The sequence below is a fragment of the Adiantum capillus-veneris genome, chromosome 1 (genome assembly GCF_014529385.1).
Source record: "Adiantum capillus-veneris isolate H3 chromosome 1, ASM1452938v2, whole genome shotgun sequence".
NCBI classification, from domain to species: domain Eukaryota; kingdom Viridiplantae; phylum Streptophyta; class Polypodiopsida; order Polypodiales; family Pteridaceae; genus Adiantum; species Adiantum capillus-veneris.
Window position 1 is genome coordinate 21,151,497 of NC_140931.1, and position 15,198 is coordinate 21,166,694.

General features: G+C 43.7%; 1 protein-coding gene across 5 annotated transcripts in view; it reads left to right on the plus strand.

Moving 5' to 3' along the window:
* LOC147464399 (Lycopene beta/epsilon cyclase protein) overlaps nucleotides 1–15,198 on the plus strand; it is a 77,968-nt gene that overhangs the window by 45,553 nt on the left and 17,217 nt on the right. For all 5 annotated transcript variants that reach the window (XR_015188430.1, XM_086514672.1, XM_086514641.1 and 2 more), the window contains 7 exons: nucleotides 4,761–4,939; nucleotides 5,008–5,115; nucleotides 5,254–5,318; nucleotides 6,407–6,512; nucleotides 10,889–10,972; nucleotides 11,034–11,180; nucleotides 11,265–11,393. Coding sequence is in view for 4 of the 5 variants with exons in the window: in XM_086514672.1 (XP_086370798.1) it covers nucleotides 4,761–4,939; nucleotides 5,008–5,115; nucleotides 5,254–5,318; nucleotides 6,407–6,512; nucleotides 10,889–10,972; nucleotides 11,034–11,180; nucleotides 11,265–11,393 (818 nt within the window). In the remaining variant the exon portion in view is untranslated. The remainder of the gene's footprint in view (nucleotides 1–4,760; nucleotides 4,940–5,007; nucleotides 5,116–5,253; nucleotides 5,319–6,406; nucleotides 6,513–10,888; nucleotides 10,973–11,033; nucleotides 11,181–11,264; nucleotides 11,394–15,198) is intronic.

The following is a 15,198-nucleotide window of genomic DNA, read 5'->3' on the forward strand; positions in this document are numbered from 1 at the left end:
TTGTAGAAAGAGCACATGAAAGTATGAGCACCAAGCGTGGGCATTTCCATTGTGTTTTGCCATGATTGATTGCTTTAGATCCGAAGAGAAAGATTTGATCTCATTGTTTGTGTGTGTGTGTGGTGAATGGTTTGGCACTCCGTCTCTTTGTTCATCTACATTGCATGCACAGTTTTTGAGGAAGACAAGATTTTTTCCACTCACTTTACATGGAATACGTGATATATCCCAACCCTATGTGTCCGTGGACAAGCTACAGTATAACAGGGTTCAGCCAGTCCAGTCAGTCTAGATTAGAAGTGATCTGGCACTTTTGTGAGTCTATTCGTAGACCGTGCATGCCCAGTCACTTAGCGTAGATGTATATCCTCTGGTTGCACACAGCATGATCATCAGTATTCTCTTCAGAATCCATCAGATTCAGTCAGGGGAATTTTCCACTGCATTTAGCCTATTTTCCCTATTTTTGGTATTTTTCACTTATTATTTTGAAGCGACTTTTCAACAAAAGTAGGTAGGGCAATTTTGCTAAGAAAATATATAAGTAAACCCAAGTTAGCACTAAATGGCAGAAGAGGCAGCAAGAGCTCCCCGCTCAACAGACACCTTCTCAGTAGGAACCATCAAGAACTCATCAAGCATCCCCTCAGCACTCACCTAAGCCTAGCGTTTCCATCACCAGCAAGACCCCATCCTGCCCTGGCGTTTTCGGCAGTTCTAGATCGCAGAAGCTTCCCTTGCATCTAGTGTTTCTACTTCCATAGATTGTGACTATGAAGAAAGAAGGGCAACCATAGATCGTGAATACGACGCAAGAATGGAAGCCATAGAGCGTGAGCACGAGCGCGAGAACAAAGAAAGACAAGCAAGATTTGATCGCGAGAACAGAGGAAGATGTTGCGACTCTTTTCTCAAGTATAGACACAGATACAAGAGATTCGGGAAAAGGAGACTCTCTCCGTCTTTGCTTCTCCAAAGCATGACACACAGGATTTGCATGATGATAAGCATAGAGAATTGCATGATAATGACAAGCATGATGATCAAGATGTGATTTCTCACAAGCATGATGATTTGCAGAAAGATGATGTGATTGTTCACAAGGATCATGTGTTAGTTGATACTTTCTCTAGTGAAGCTAACCTCATTGCAAATTCGATCAATCACGAAGAACCGATCTTGGCTCTTGAGTCGAGGTCCACAGAACTCCCACAGGAAGATAACCGCGAAGAACCGATCTTGGCTCTCGAGCCTAGGTCCAAAGAACCCCCACAGGAAGTACCATGTGTTCGCACGATTCGTCAGCACGCATTGTACGCGTGTTTCATTCGTGATCATTTCTTGTATTTTAGTCAGCGTCTTTATGTGATCCCTTTTCCTAGGCATGACATATTGTACATTGAGCTCGTTTCACTCATGAATGAGCGATGTATGCGGATTTCTCATGAAAAGCTGAAAAGTATGCATTCAAGGAAGTCACAATCCATGTCTTTTCCTTGGTACGACACAATTGTAGAAAGAGCACACGAAAGTATGAGCACCAAGCATGGGCATTTCCATTGTGAATTGCCATATTTGATTGATTTATCTCAGAAACACAAGATTCACTCTCACTGTTTGCGTGTGTGTGGTGAATGGGTTGGCACTCCGTCTATTTGTTCATCTACATTGCATGCACAGTCTTTTAGGAAGATTATATTTTTTCCATTCACTTTACATGGAACGGGTATGTTCATGTTTTTGTGTTGGAAGTGGTTTCAGGAATTTTCAGCCATGGAGAGTCTTGAAGAAGGAAGAAGCATGACTCTAGACAAAGTTGAAGCATTGAAGAAGCCACAGAAGACTTTGTGTTGCCGGATGTCACATGACACATCCAACCCTATGTCTCCGTGGACAAGCTACAGCATGACCAAGCACTTTTGTGAGTGTGTTCGCAGACCGTGCATGACCAGTCACGTAGGGTAGATGCATATCCTCCGGTTGCACATAGCATGATCATCAGTATTCCCATCAGAATCCATCAGGGGAATTTTCCAGTGCATTAGACCTATTTTCCCTATTTTTGATATTTTTCACTTATTTATTAAGTGACTTTTGTTGGAACCTAGGTAGGGCAATTTTGCTAAGATAATATATAAGAACTAGAGTTAGCACTTTCTGGCAGAAGAGGCAGCAGGAGCACCTTTGCTCAACTGGCAACTTCTCAACAAGACTCACTCCATCAGCAAACCTAGCGTTTTGCTATGGCAAGGCCTAGTGTTTTTGGACAAGATCAGCCGGTGGCGTTTTTGCACAGTAGATCATCTCTAGCGTTAGCAGATTCCCACAGCAGATAGCAGATTTCCCCACAAGATCATTTTCAGCCCTAGCGTTTTTGCATCAGCCTGGCAGTCCAGCGTTTTGCAGTTCCGTTGCGACAAGACCTCAAGATAGACCAGCGTTTTCAGTTTTTAGCATAGACACTCTGCAGAACAAGTCCCGAACCTCGTAGATCTCACCTTCCCGTAGCAGATCCTCGCCACACGGTCAGATTCCGCGAAGTTTGTAGTTTCAGCCCGGAAAACGCAGATTTCAGCATCTGCGTTTTCAGCGCATTGTCGTTGCATCGTCGTCGTTGCCGTCGTCATCGACATAGAGTCAGAATTCAGCAGATAAAGATTTGCAGATTTTAGCCCTTAGCATTTTCAGTTTTCAGCCCGTCTCGTCGTCGTCCTCATCGTCGTCGACATTGTCGACAAGTCCAAGCATTGTAGAGATTTGTGCAATCATAAGTAGATCGCTCTCGCCATAGAGAGTGGGGCCTTCAGAGGAGGGTTTGACAACATTTTGGTGTCGTATTCTTCTCTCTCTATCTCTCAGTCTCAGCACCTTCATTCACAGTGTTCATCCACTTTGTTTGTGTCCATTGCACTCTCTCACTACAGAAACGGAAGGCTCTCCCTTCCGTAAGTAAAAGGAATCCTTGAGCATAGTTCGGAGCACTCATCTTGAGCAAAGTTTACATTCACTTCCCCTGCACCCTAACACGACGAAGAAACCCGCGTGAAATACAACAATCCCAACGGAGGTGAGTAACAGTCTCTTCCGCAAGAGAATAATGAACACAACGAGAGGAGCAGATACGACATGCATTGAGCAAGGAGCCTACATGGAGCAGTCCAAGGAAGCATCGCCAAAGAAACAATCGCTCCTTCAAAGGCAAGTGGCTCTTCCAAAGGGCAGAAAGTGCTTTCATGCGCTAGGAAGCGGGCTTGTGCATCGACCATAAAGCATTACAATGATGAACAATCCATGGCTGAGGCAGAAAAAGAGCGTAGACATTACTGGTAGACATGGCCTGAAAGGGCGTTTCTCAGAGACACCAATCAGCCATGCGACTCTCATCAAACAAAGGTGGAACAGACATAAAATCAACCAGCATGTGCTGAATGTCTCCAAAAATGTGACGATAATGCATGCCCAATCCAAAACGACGAGCGGCAAGAAGAAACTGTAAAGCGTACCCTGTCTCATCAATCACATCACCAACCACTCGGAAGGCCACGACAAGAGAGAAAGTAGGCTTGTCGAGGCGAGCGGTCTACCAAAGCAAGAGAGAAAACCCGATTTCAATGAAGGCTCTCCAATCGAAGCGAATTCCCCTCTTAGTGCTGACGACCATGCCATGATAAATACTGTAATCTCCTGCCAAGCTGAAATGAAACTAGATGCGAGAGGGCATCCAGGAATATGCCCTTCCATCTTGCCAAACATGACCTCCCAAAGAGATGGCTGCCAATGACCGAAAGAGGGAGTAACAACATGCTGACATAAAGCGGCAAACATAAGAGCCCACGGCTGAGTTTGTTGCGCAAGAGTAGGCAACAACATAGCTTTTCGAGCAAGAACATGCCGGCGCAGGCCTAAAATATTGAGGCCGCCAAAGCACTTCACACACACACACACACACACACACACACACATTTTTTTTGTAAATCAATTTGATTCACCTATCTGTGGGAAACCTCATAGCGAGGAAAACCCACCAAAAAGATCAGGTACAAGGAGCACAGAAGTGTTTGGCTGTACGAAATGGCTAAAAGCATTCATAGGAAAGCTGATGCATCTCTGCAGTGATGTCACCAACTTCACACACACTTTTTTTTTTTTTTTTTGTCGTAAATCAATTTGATTTATCTATCTGTGGGAAACCTCAAAGAGAGGAAAACCCACCAAAACGATGTACAAGGAAAAGAACACAATAGTGTTCGACTGTACAAAATAGCTAAAAGCATTCATAAGAAAGTTGATGCATCTCTGCCGTGATATCACCAACTTCCAAGGCGAACCGCAAAGACTGCCAAAGGGAAATCTTGAAGAAAGGTAGGGGATCTGTATGAATGCGATGGAACATATAGCCATTACGCTGTCGCGACAGGCTCCAGTACGCCCAAAACCTGACCCACATGAAGAAGGCTGCAAAGCACTGCAACGCCGGCGAGAAGATACCAAAAACCCAAAACCGCTTATGGAATACCGTCTTGGGAAAACGTAGTTGCATACACACACACACACACACACACACACACACACACACACACACACACACACACACACACAATCTTGATGAGCCATTCAATAGGTCAAATAAAAATTCAAGTAAGATTTCTAGCTGCAGAAATGAGATAAAACTCAAGGTGATAGGTGTAGAAATTTAATTGGAGTAATGTCAAATGCTGAAAGGAGACAATTGTCTGATTTCTTGTCTTTAAATCTTGCAGTTACAGGTCCAGTTCCTGAAGTTGTCCGTAGGGATGCGGGCAGCTGCACAAAAACTATTTCTGAGGCAGAAGTATATGATGCAGTAGTTTGTGGAGGGACCTTGGGCATTTTTGTGGCTGCAGTACTTTCTATAAAGGGATTTAAATGTGCAGTTATTGAGAAAGGAAAATTGCAAGGGGTATGTGGTTTTGCTCCTAAAGTGTATTGCTTAAGTTTCCTTTACGTATACTCTCTTCTGCTCTTCAGCGTAGCCAAGAATGGAACATATCCCGGAAGGAGCTAGATGAGTTGGTGAAATATGGCCTTCTATCATCTGAAGGTCTTCAGAGTGTCATTGCTGCAGAATTTAATCCTGTATGTATAAGGAATTTAAAAGAATTCAAGCTGCTGCAGGTTTACTGTATGACTTACTTTTGAGAGTGCCAGAGGCATACTGTTCAGTATATTGCAGACATGTTGACTCTTGTTCTTTTGTCCTCAAACGATATGCAGAACCGATGCGGATTCGAGAGTTCTAAGGAGGTTTGGGTAGAGGATATTCTGAATTTAGGTGTCTCGTAAGAGCCATTTTTCCTTAAGCTGCATTGCAGTAGGCTTAGTAATCTTTGTAAATCTTTTGTCTGTTTACTTTTGTGAAACTAAAGAGAAATTTTCAAATAAAATTTTCATTGCTACAGTTGCCAATGTCCTATAATATGTGCTACCATCCAGTATATACCAAACAATTCTGTGATAGGGACAATCAATGGTGTGAGACAATTGCAGACATACTGGTGCCACTAAGGTAGCTTGAAATCCTACTGCCACAATGATGGACATTCCTGCTGCTGTCACCGATGTGCAGATGCTGTACATGAAGCTTTAAGGGGTCCCTTAAATTAGCGTTCAATACTCTTGTCTGCTAAAAGCAGTTGATTCAATGACATCCTAGATTTGAGATTTCAAACCGAGGCAGTAAATTCCTGATAGGGCCTAAGAGCCATAATTTCATACCATGGAAAATAACCAAAATACCCCTGTGATTTGTGGGAATTCTTAAAATACCCCTTAAATTTAAAAAATTCTCAATATGCCCCTCATATTTGGCCAGAAATTCTCAAAATACCCTTCCGTTTCTCCGAAATTCCCAAAATACCCCTCATTAACCTCACAATCATCTCCGAAGGAAGTTTTTTTTGCAATTCTTCATAGGATTTTGGATGGTATTGTGGGCTCTTAAGATGAAACTGCCGATCATTTTTAGAGATAGATGCCTCTATTTGTGAGGTCATTGGTAAATAGTTTTGTATGAGACACTTGAAGATAGATTTGCATTGTCATAAAATTAGACTATGCAAAAATTGGGGCAAATCCATTGCAAAATGCTACAAGGGTAAATTGGGAATTTTAAAATTTGAGGGGTACTTGGGAATTTCCCACGAATTTCAGGGGGTAATTTGGTAATTTTCCTTTCATACTAATAGAGATTAAATGCTGAAAAGCACAACAAAGTAGATTATCACCTCTTACAAGCAGAAGGCGTCTAACATGCCATTTCCTGACCATTAAAGCTGTTCTTCAACCTAGCTTTTGTGAAATTTCGCACCTCTATGCTTCAAGGACACATAAAGCGTCATCATTTCTGAATTTCTTCTTGTTTATGCAGCCCACTAAAGTTATTGGAGCTTGTCAAAGATAAGTTTTTGGAGACTGGAGGCACGCTTTTGGAAGGGACGGCTGTCTCAAAACTTAATATTTTCGATGATGCAGCTGTAAGAAACTTTGTTTAAGTTTCTAATTTAGTGTGTGAAAATTTTCTGGCAAGCTAACAATTTTCCCAAGTCATTGAATTTGTCAAATAACCATTTTAGTGAATTGGGCACTGGACATTTAGTTTTTAGAGATTAGGATCTCTGCAAATGTGCTGTTTGTTGCGCATTAGGTAGTGAATGTTGTTACTAATTGTAAGTGCTTTGGTGCAAGTTGTCACGTTCACATGTCTCTATGTGCCACGTGGACATGCTACTACTACGTGTATGGAGCCAAGGTTTGTCTATAGAGTCCAATGGTTTAGGTCTGGAATTTTATGAGGTTTTGCATGTCCAGACTAGTCAATCATATAGTCTTTCCCAGGTTTGGAACCCTCTGCATAAATGGATTGTGCATGTGTTTTGACGGTTTTTCTTTACACTTTGATGGGCATCTGGAAACACGAGTATGTAGAGTATGTTTAGGGAAAACGCATTGGTTCAAGTTTCAAGTCAAACGAATCATCGTTTTGTGAGATACACCAAGAATAGTCCCAGAAATCCTACTGTGTACATTACACTGAGTAGATGGTACTTATTTACTGGATGGTAGCTATCTCCGGGTCTGGAGGGCACTCATTATGCTATAAAAAAATGACTTTCCTTATCATTTGACATAAGTTCCCATGGCGCCTAGGGAAGATTCTTCCTGCTGTTAGTTAGAGTATCATTGTATGATAAATCTTTTGGCGGTCTTGAGGTGATTCTATGCTATAACTTTTACCAAGCAAAGCCCAAATACCGACTCTTGGGTTTTCACAAAAAACCTCAAAAGCTAGAAGTAATTTTCCAAAGGTGCGTGACCCTAGATTGTGCTCCATTGGTGTTTTGTCATTCTAGATAAGGGTTCATTTTCTGCTTGTATGTGAGTGGATCTTCCATAGCTGAAATATCATCTCAGGTGAAATGAAGGTGACCTTCCCTCCACTATTGAAGAAATTTAGGGGTTCTGATCCTGTACTTTGCCCCATGGTCTGTAGAGCCCTATACTCTCATCCTCGTGGTCTCCGGGCATCCCCATGATAGTCGGTACAAGTCTTGCTTTCATCTTTCCCTTCTTTGCTCGCTTCTACACCACTTTAGAAGTTTCTAGTTTGTCGTCAAGCTTTTTATCTTTCTTAGGGAACTTTGCTGGAATATGCTCCGCTTCACCACACCCATAGCACTTTTCTTGCTTGTGATATTCCTCCTTTTTCTCGACAGACGTCTGCTGAGGGGTTGTGGATATCTTTTTTTGAACAAACTTCTTGTCTTTCTTCTTCCCTTTTGAAGAGTCTTTCTCCATAGCTTTGGACACTCCTTTGTTCGTGACTTATGTCAAAGAAGCAGAGAACATTGAAGAACTACCTACAACATGGTCCATAAGTTGCTGAATGCTAGAAGACTTCGGTTGCTGGATGCCTTATTTATGTATGCAATACGAGGCTAGATATGGACAGGACACTGCCAACGTCATCTACACTGACAGTCAGAGTGCATTGGCAGTTGCCAGGAATCCAAATTTTCATGCTCGCACAAAGCACATTGAGGTGCATATTTGTGAGAAGTTAGAAGCTTTCCATAAAGCTTTGGGCTTACTCCCCTTTGTGGACTAATCATGTCCTCAAGGCATGGCACTTCCCTATACTCTATGTGCTAGCTCTCGTTCATCGCATCACTCCCAGGGGAGATTTGTTACCATACATGTGGTAGTGATGTGTGTGAACACAATTAGGACCGCCCGGGCATTTTTCCCTCCGTGCATTATACATACGTCCATCATTTTAGGGCTAACTTATCTTTCATTATGCACTAAGCAATACTACTCTTTGTTGCGTGCCTTGAGCTTCTTCGTCTTCTCCAAGTTGTGTGTGTTTCCCTGCAACCCTAATTCCAACATTTCTAAGTTCCACTTTCAGATTGTGCATGTGGAAGGCAAGAAGAATGTTGTGGCTAATGCGTTATCAAGAAAGCCACAAATTTCAGCTGTGTCAATTCCTTATCATCATGAGCTTGATGACATGAAGGAACAATATGCTACTTATGATGGTTTTTCAAGGATCAACGCCATGAGCAGTATCTCCTCAAGGATGGTTTTATGATGATGCATGGCAGACTATGTGTCACTAGGCGATTGCGACATAAAGTTATGGTAGAAAGCCATGTCCCACCGTATGCAAGGCATCATGGTATAGATGCGATAGTGAAAGCGGTCGAGACATTCTTTTATTGGCCCACTTTGAGGAGAGATGTGGATGCCTTCGTGCGAGCATGCATGATTTACCAAAAGGTCAAGCTTGACACGCAAAAGGCAGCATGGTTGTTACAGCCACTACTTGTTCCAGATAAACCATGGGAAAGTATTGCTATGGATTTTATCTTTGACCTTCCATGAACGCCAGCAGGGAATGATGGTATATGGACCATCATTTTTAGGTTCAACAAGCAGGCCCATTTTATTCCTGTCAAGAAGAAGATAAAATTTGATCAGATGGCACGATTGTTTATGTACAATGTATTCAAGTACCATGGTATGCCAGAGTCTATTATTAGTGATCGTGATCCTCGTATGACGATCCTATTTTGGAGAGGCTTATTTGAAAACATGGGCACTACGCTCAAGTTTTCCTTCTCATTTTATCCACAAACTGGTGGACAATTAGAAGAGGCTAATTCTACTGTCTTAGATCTGCTGAAATGTTGTGTGTCAGATAAGAAGGGCAAGTGGGAACAATATTTACCCATGCTTGAGCGAGCGTACAACAATACGGTGCATTCATCAATTGGCACAATGGGTAACCCTGCGGCCTTGGCCACAACGCAGCAAATTCGTGGGGTCTCCAAGGCCATCCCAATCATGGAACCAATCTTGGAAAGTAGAAGGAGGTACTCCCGTTGAAAGCCTAGGAAGCAAACTGAGATAGGAAGATCTTCCTCCTCCTCAAGCACATCTAAAGTCGGGTCGAAGCCGTGGTGCCACTATCTGAAGTAAGCTCGAGCCGCCGGATGCCGAGAGGGCTTATAGAGATCACTTTGGATGCCATGTGTGGAGACTCAAACTCTATCTGATAATTACCTCTCTCGAGAATCTGCACATCAATGATCTTGTCGACTTTGGTGAGGAGTCGAGTGTGGAGTAGGTCCCGAACCTCGCCTCTGCTGGGCCGTGTGCCAACGATCTTGTAGATGACCAAGTGGCTTGAAGCGGTTCCACCTCGACCATCAGTCTTGCTTGCTCTTCTAGTGAAAGATCAATTTGAAGGTCGGCTCTGCAGTGTCGGACGAGGGGGATTTAGTAGAGTCCCTCTGAGGTGAAGCAAGGGCCAGATTTTGTGTCTACTACTGAAGAAGAAGGCGAGGATGACGAGGAAGGCTACCAATAGGCTGAAATCAGCCCGTAGGGAGCTGGAGGGGGGCGGGGCTGCGAGGAGGGACGGGGGCAAATTGAAGGAGGGTGCGGGGTAGGCAGTTTGCGCTATGAGGAGGGAATTGGGGGAGGGGGGGGGGGGGGGGGGTCGAGGGGAGGGTGCGTGATGGCGAGGGTCAGCAATAGCGAGCAGTATTCAGAGATGCCTTAATGCACTAAATCTTGACACTCCAGATTCACATCACTTTTCAGAGTTCCAGGTAAATATGCCAATAACCATCCCCCACAAGGCAATACATCCACAAAGCATTCATCCACAGAAATTCCCCACACTAGAAGTCGGATCTACATTCACAGAGTTCACACTAAACACTCAGATGCAAACAATAAATCTAGTTATCTCACCTAGTCCAAAACTATTGATGCACAAAGATCACTATCTAGAAATCTCATCCTTTTAGAATGTTTGATGCAGTTTGATTAGTATCTAGTCAATGCGACCACTCTAGGGACCTTTTAACTAGATCTGGGTGAGTCCACACCCACTAGTAATGGCCCTTATGGGTACCTACACCCCTTAGGTATCTTTTCCACATGGTTCCATGCCACCGCGGCATCCCAGTAGACAGCGAGTTTTATATGCTGATGGAACATATGATCAAGATTCAGAGTTCATTGCACAATTTGTTCATGATGTTTTGCTTATCTTCAGACAGAATTGAGTATGCCATAATCAATAGTATGCCATTATCTTCTCATTCTCCTGAGTCTGACTTTGTATTAAAAGACATTACTGTAAGAGGTGATTGCAAGGTTGTTTGTATTGTTAAGCAGGAAACATGTTTCTTTGGCAGGGCCTTTCAACAACATGGTCTTGCCTTTTTGATACTCGTATTTACTGTAACAAAATGGAATGAGAGATTTCAACCAAGCTCTTTATTGGCCGTCTTTGTGAAGGTTTTTTCTCCTTTTTCTTGGCTTTTGTCAAGAGTAGGTATTGATGCTCGACAACAATCAAACACTCTATTCTCGGCTGGTGATCGATGCTATGGGAAACTTTTCTCCAATTGTACGCCAGGTTAGTGGGTTTTGATAAAGTAGCTTTCTTGCTCTAAAGCTTTTCTCACAAAACCGAACAGATAAGGTGGGGGCAAAGGCCTGATGGGATCTGTCTTGTTGTGGGGACTTGTGCTCGAGGTTTTGAAAACAATACTACTAGCGACGTAATCTATTCAAGCCATCCAGCGATTCCAGTAGGGAAGTCCAATTTACAAATTTTCTGGGAGGTAAAAACTTTGACTTTGTGCAAGTGAAAATTCACATCAGCATACTTATGATCTTGGAAGCCATCAATGTGCATGGTTGAGCAGGCCTTTCCAGCAGGGTCAGGGCCTAAGGATAGAACCACCTACCTTTTCTCGTACATGGATGTCAGCCCCGAACGCCCATCTTTAGAACAATTGCTAGAGTTATACTGGGACCTTATGCCAGAGTATCAGGTATTGATTCTCCAAGTTTCAAAACATATTACCTTTGTGTGTGTATTCTTGGCACAATTTGCTGCATTTTAAAGCTCGTCCACCTCACATATCTTCTGTGTTGGTAATTATGCGACAAATGGCTTAGAGAGTGCGTCACAAGCATGTGCAAATGCATTTGTGCGTGAGGATCACAGATACAAATATGGTAACAGTGTCTACTAGTCTGGGGTGTAGGCTACTGAAAATCGTTGGTAGTGGGACTCAAGTGGGTGGTCCCTGATTGGCTCTATGGTTGGTAGTATTGCTTGAAGGAATAGTTTTCTCTGCAATGAACGGCTCCTGCGGCCTGCCACAGCTGCTCTTCCACTAACCTGTACCAAAATTCTATACATCTCCACGGCACATAAGCACAGACATCACTAATCTGGCTACTCCATCACCCGTCTGAGTGGACCCTTTCTGAAGAGGCACTTAGTATCTCCCCCTGATCTCATAGTATGCTGTGAATCTACACAGAAGTTGCTGCTAATCTTTCTTCTGCTTGCAGAATCTTCAGATCTAGCTCTTGGGAAATGCATGCTGTCCTCCCAATCTGATGACACACTGAGCTGCCTGTGCCATGTGGTCATTCTCGTAGTGGGTGACATGTAATGGTTACTGTATGAGACAGTGCTATTTACTCTAGAGGAAATGATCTTATGAATTTGTATCATCTTGGGCAGTGGCTAGGTGGACAATCTATGTCTTTGGCAGATTTCTAATCCTGGACTAGATCACAACGTCTGACGTTGGTGCTGTCCAGTCTGTGTGAGGGGAATCAAGATCATATCAAAATATTACCATCAATGTTGAGAGCTTATCCATGTCAAGTCCTGGTCTTGCAAATGACCTCTCAATCATAGCGTACTAATTGTGCCTCCTGCACTGTATGGCTACAGCTTTCTTCAAGATTTAGAATTAATCTTCTGCCTATCCATTTATTACAGTTTACGGGTGAGGATGACCATCTGGAAAGGGGTCTCAATTGTCATAGGACATCTAACAAACTAAGCCTCACAATGTCACGTGGTTAAAAATCCATGAGATCATAACAATTTGAGGTAGCTTCATCCATCTCTGTCTGCGACAAGGAAGTTAGGTACGTGAAGTACCGTAAGTCAGGTACGGATGTGATACGTGTATTGTTTGTCACCCTTGGATAAGACACATAGGGTTTGCAATGTATTGAAACAAATACATTAATTTATTTTTTCTACATTGTGGATCATTGATAAAAGGTTTGGTAAACCACATACATAGAGCACATATTTCAAGTGAGGCTATCAAACTATCAGAAAGAACTTGAAAGTGTAAAGTATGGACATACCACCACACCTTTCTAATTTCCAAAATGTGGTGTTTGAGACGAACCGATCGATAGGATACATAAGGTACATATGGTATGAGAACAAGGGGTGAGGTACGCAAATTAGTATAATCCAAGGGCATGTACGGCAGTGGCTAGAGTATCAAAAGCGGCCCCTCTAGATGTAATATCGCTAAAATATCAAAAGCCACCACTCACTATGGGGCTTGCAAAAGTGGTACTGGCCACATAGTCTCTCTGTGATAGCGGCTTGTCAGAGAACTTTCCTTCCTTTGCTAGTGATAGCGGCTTGTCAATGAACCTTGGCAAGACCAAAGTTATGGTGTTCAACACCACAACAGAGTGGGTCAGGCAATCTGCACCGACCTTCACATACGGGGAGGAGATGGTTGAGTGGTCCAAAGTTCTCCTTGAGGAGAGCAACAGAGACCAGATTGACGAGAGCATATGCAGCTTTGGGGAGCATGGAGAGGATGTGTTCACAAATTGAGTTTCAGCAACCTCGAACAAAGCTGTGGCTATTTGACACATTGGTTACTTTAGCTATGCTGTATGGGGTTCAAATACGGGAACCATCATAGGAGATTAGATAGTGGGAGACATTCACAGAGGGAGATCACTGACTTCTTCAAAGCAGAGGCTCGGTAGTCAGACGAGCAAACTTCAGAGTATCGTCACAGGGAATGGCCCTTTTCAGGTCGCCGTTCCGCGTTCCCAATCTTGCTTCCCGTTCCGAATCCTCATCCTGTGTTTCAGACGTGAGTGTCTGAAACAGGAAATGGCATTCCATACTGTTTGCCGTTCCCTGTTCCCCGCTCCGATTTCCCGTTCCGGGTGACTATGCTACTGAGTCCACCTATACCAGAGGTATATTGACTGATAGAGCCATTGAGCTTGGGAGAGCTAGACGCCCATGTATACGAGGGCCACCACGACATGCACGGAGGCTCCATGAGAGGATCAGGACTATTCTAGCAAGACATGGGAGACGTTGAGTCGACTATCTATAGAGGCAGACATTGACAATGCTCTTCAGCGACGGATGCACTACCTCGCCCGATGCCAGGCATCCTTGGACACTGATGTTCATTTAGCTTTTATTTTACTCCATTTTATTTTGTACCGAGACAGTGTATTAAATCCGCCAAGATTGTATCAATTTGGTCTCATAGGCATTTTGGCCTTTTGAAGATGTTTAATATAACATTTCATTTCATTTTCTTAGATAATACTGCTTCAAGTACGCCTACGTCCTTAGAAGCTACAATGAACACAATATCAACAACATATAGAGACTAAATTCTCGAGGGCCCTGCTCCTTGAACGCACCACCCCCCCCCCCCCCCCCCCCCCCCCCCCCCCCCCCCCCCCCCCCCCCCCGAATTCCCCCTCCCGCCTACCAGCACACCCACCCACCTCCGGCCTCCCCATTCATCTTCCTTTTCTTTCGATGCTTGCTTGTGATGCTTTGTTGCTCTCAGTACTGCAGCTGATTGCCCAGTATTTGCAGCAAGCTATGCCAAGGCTCTAATTTTGAATTTCAACCTTAAGGAAATTATCTGCCACTATCATACATGATACTGTGGAATCCTCTTCCTCTGTCCATCGAGTAATAGGTAGGATGGTGACCCTGCTTCATCTCAGAAAGACCCTTTGCCCTGTAGAAGTCCCCCTTCGGCTCTCTTTGCTTGAAAATGTAAGCGAGCCTTGCACTGAAGTTCAAACTTCAAGCTGCTTGACGCAATATAGTAGTGGTACATCTCTTGTGATGTCAACACTAGCATGGACGGGGGGCGTACAGGGAGTCTGCTAGAGGATGCATATTGTCTCCTCTTTGAGGTCCATGAAGATGATCAGCCTATGTCTTCTCTAAGCTACAACAACAGTCTGTAGAATTGGTTTAGGAATGTATCTTTACGTGTGACTGCTGGCCGGGACAGGGCATGGTGTAAATGCGACCCCTCCAAGGTGGTTAGGACAGGTTGGTGACTCGGGGCTTTGGATAGCTGACCTTTGCACAACTTTAGGGGATCCCGAGGGGTGTGTATGGAAGGGTCCTTCCTCTCCTCTTCCCACCCAGGCTTCTCATTCTTCTATTAAATGGCCAAACTAGTTGGGCACAACCTGACATCTAGACACACCAACAGCAGCAGGATGCATCAGGAACTAACTGGATATTGTTGATATTTGGTACCCCTCTTTTAAGAAGCCTCCACACTCCAAAGGCCATTCTATTTTAGTGGTCGGTGTATGACAGAAGTGTCGCTGATACAACAAGGGATTTCAAGGTCCTAGTCCTTTTGGCCTTGTTTTGGAAGCTACACAGAGACAGATCCCACCAAGATTGCTCAAGCAGGAGTGCAGAAGTTTAGAGACGAGGGTTCTTGTGATCTCATCATCGTGGACACAAGTGGCCGACACAGGCAGGATGTGGCTCTGTTTGAAGAGATACAGTTG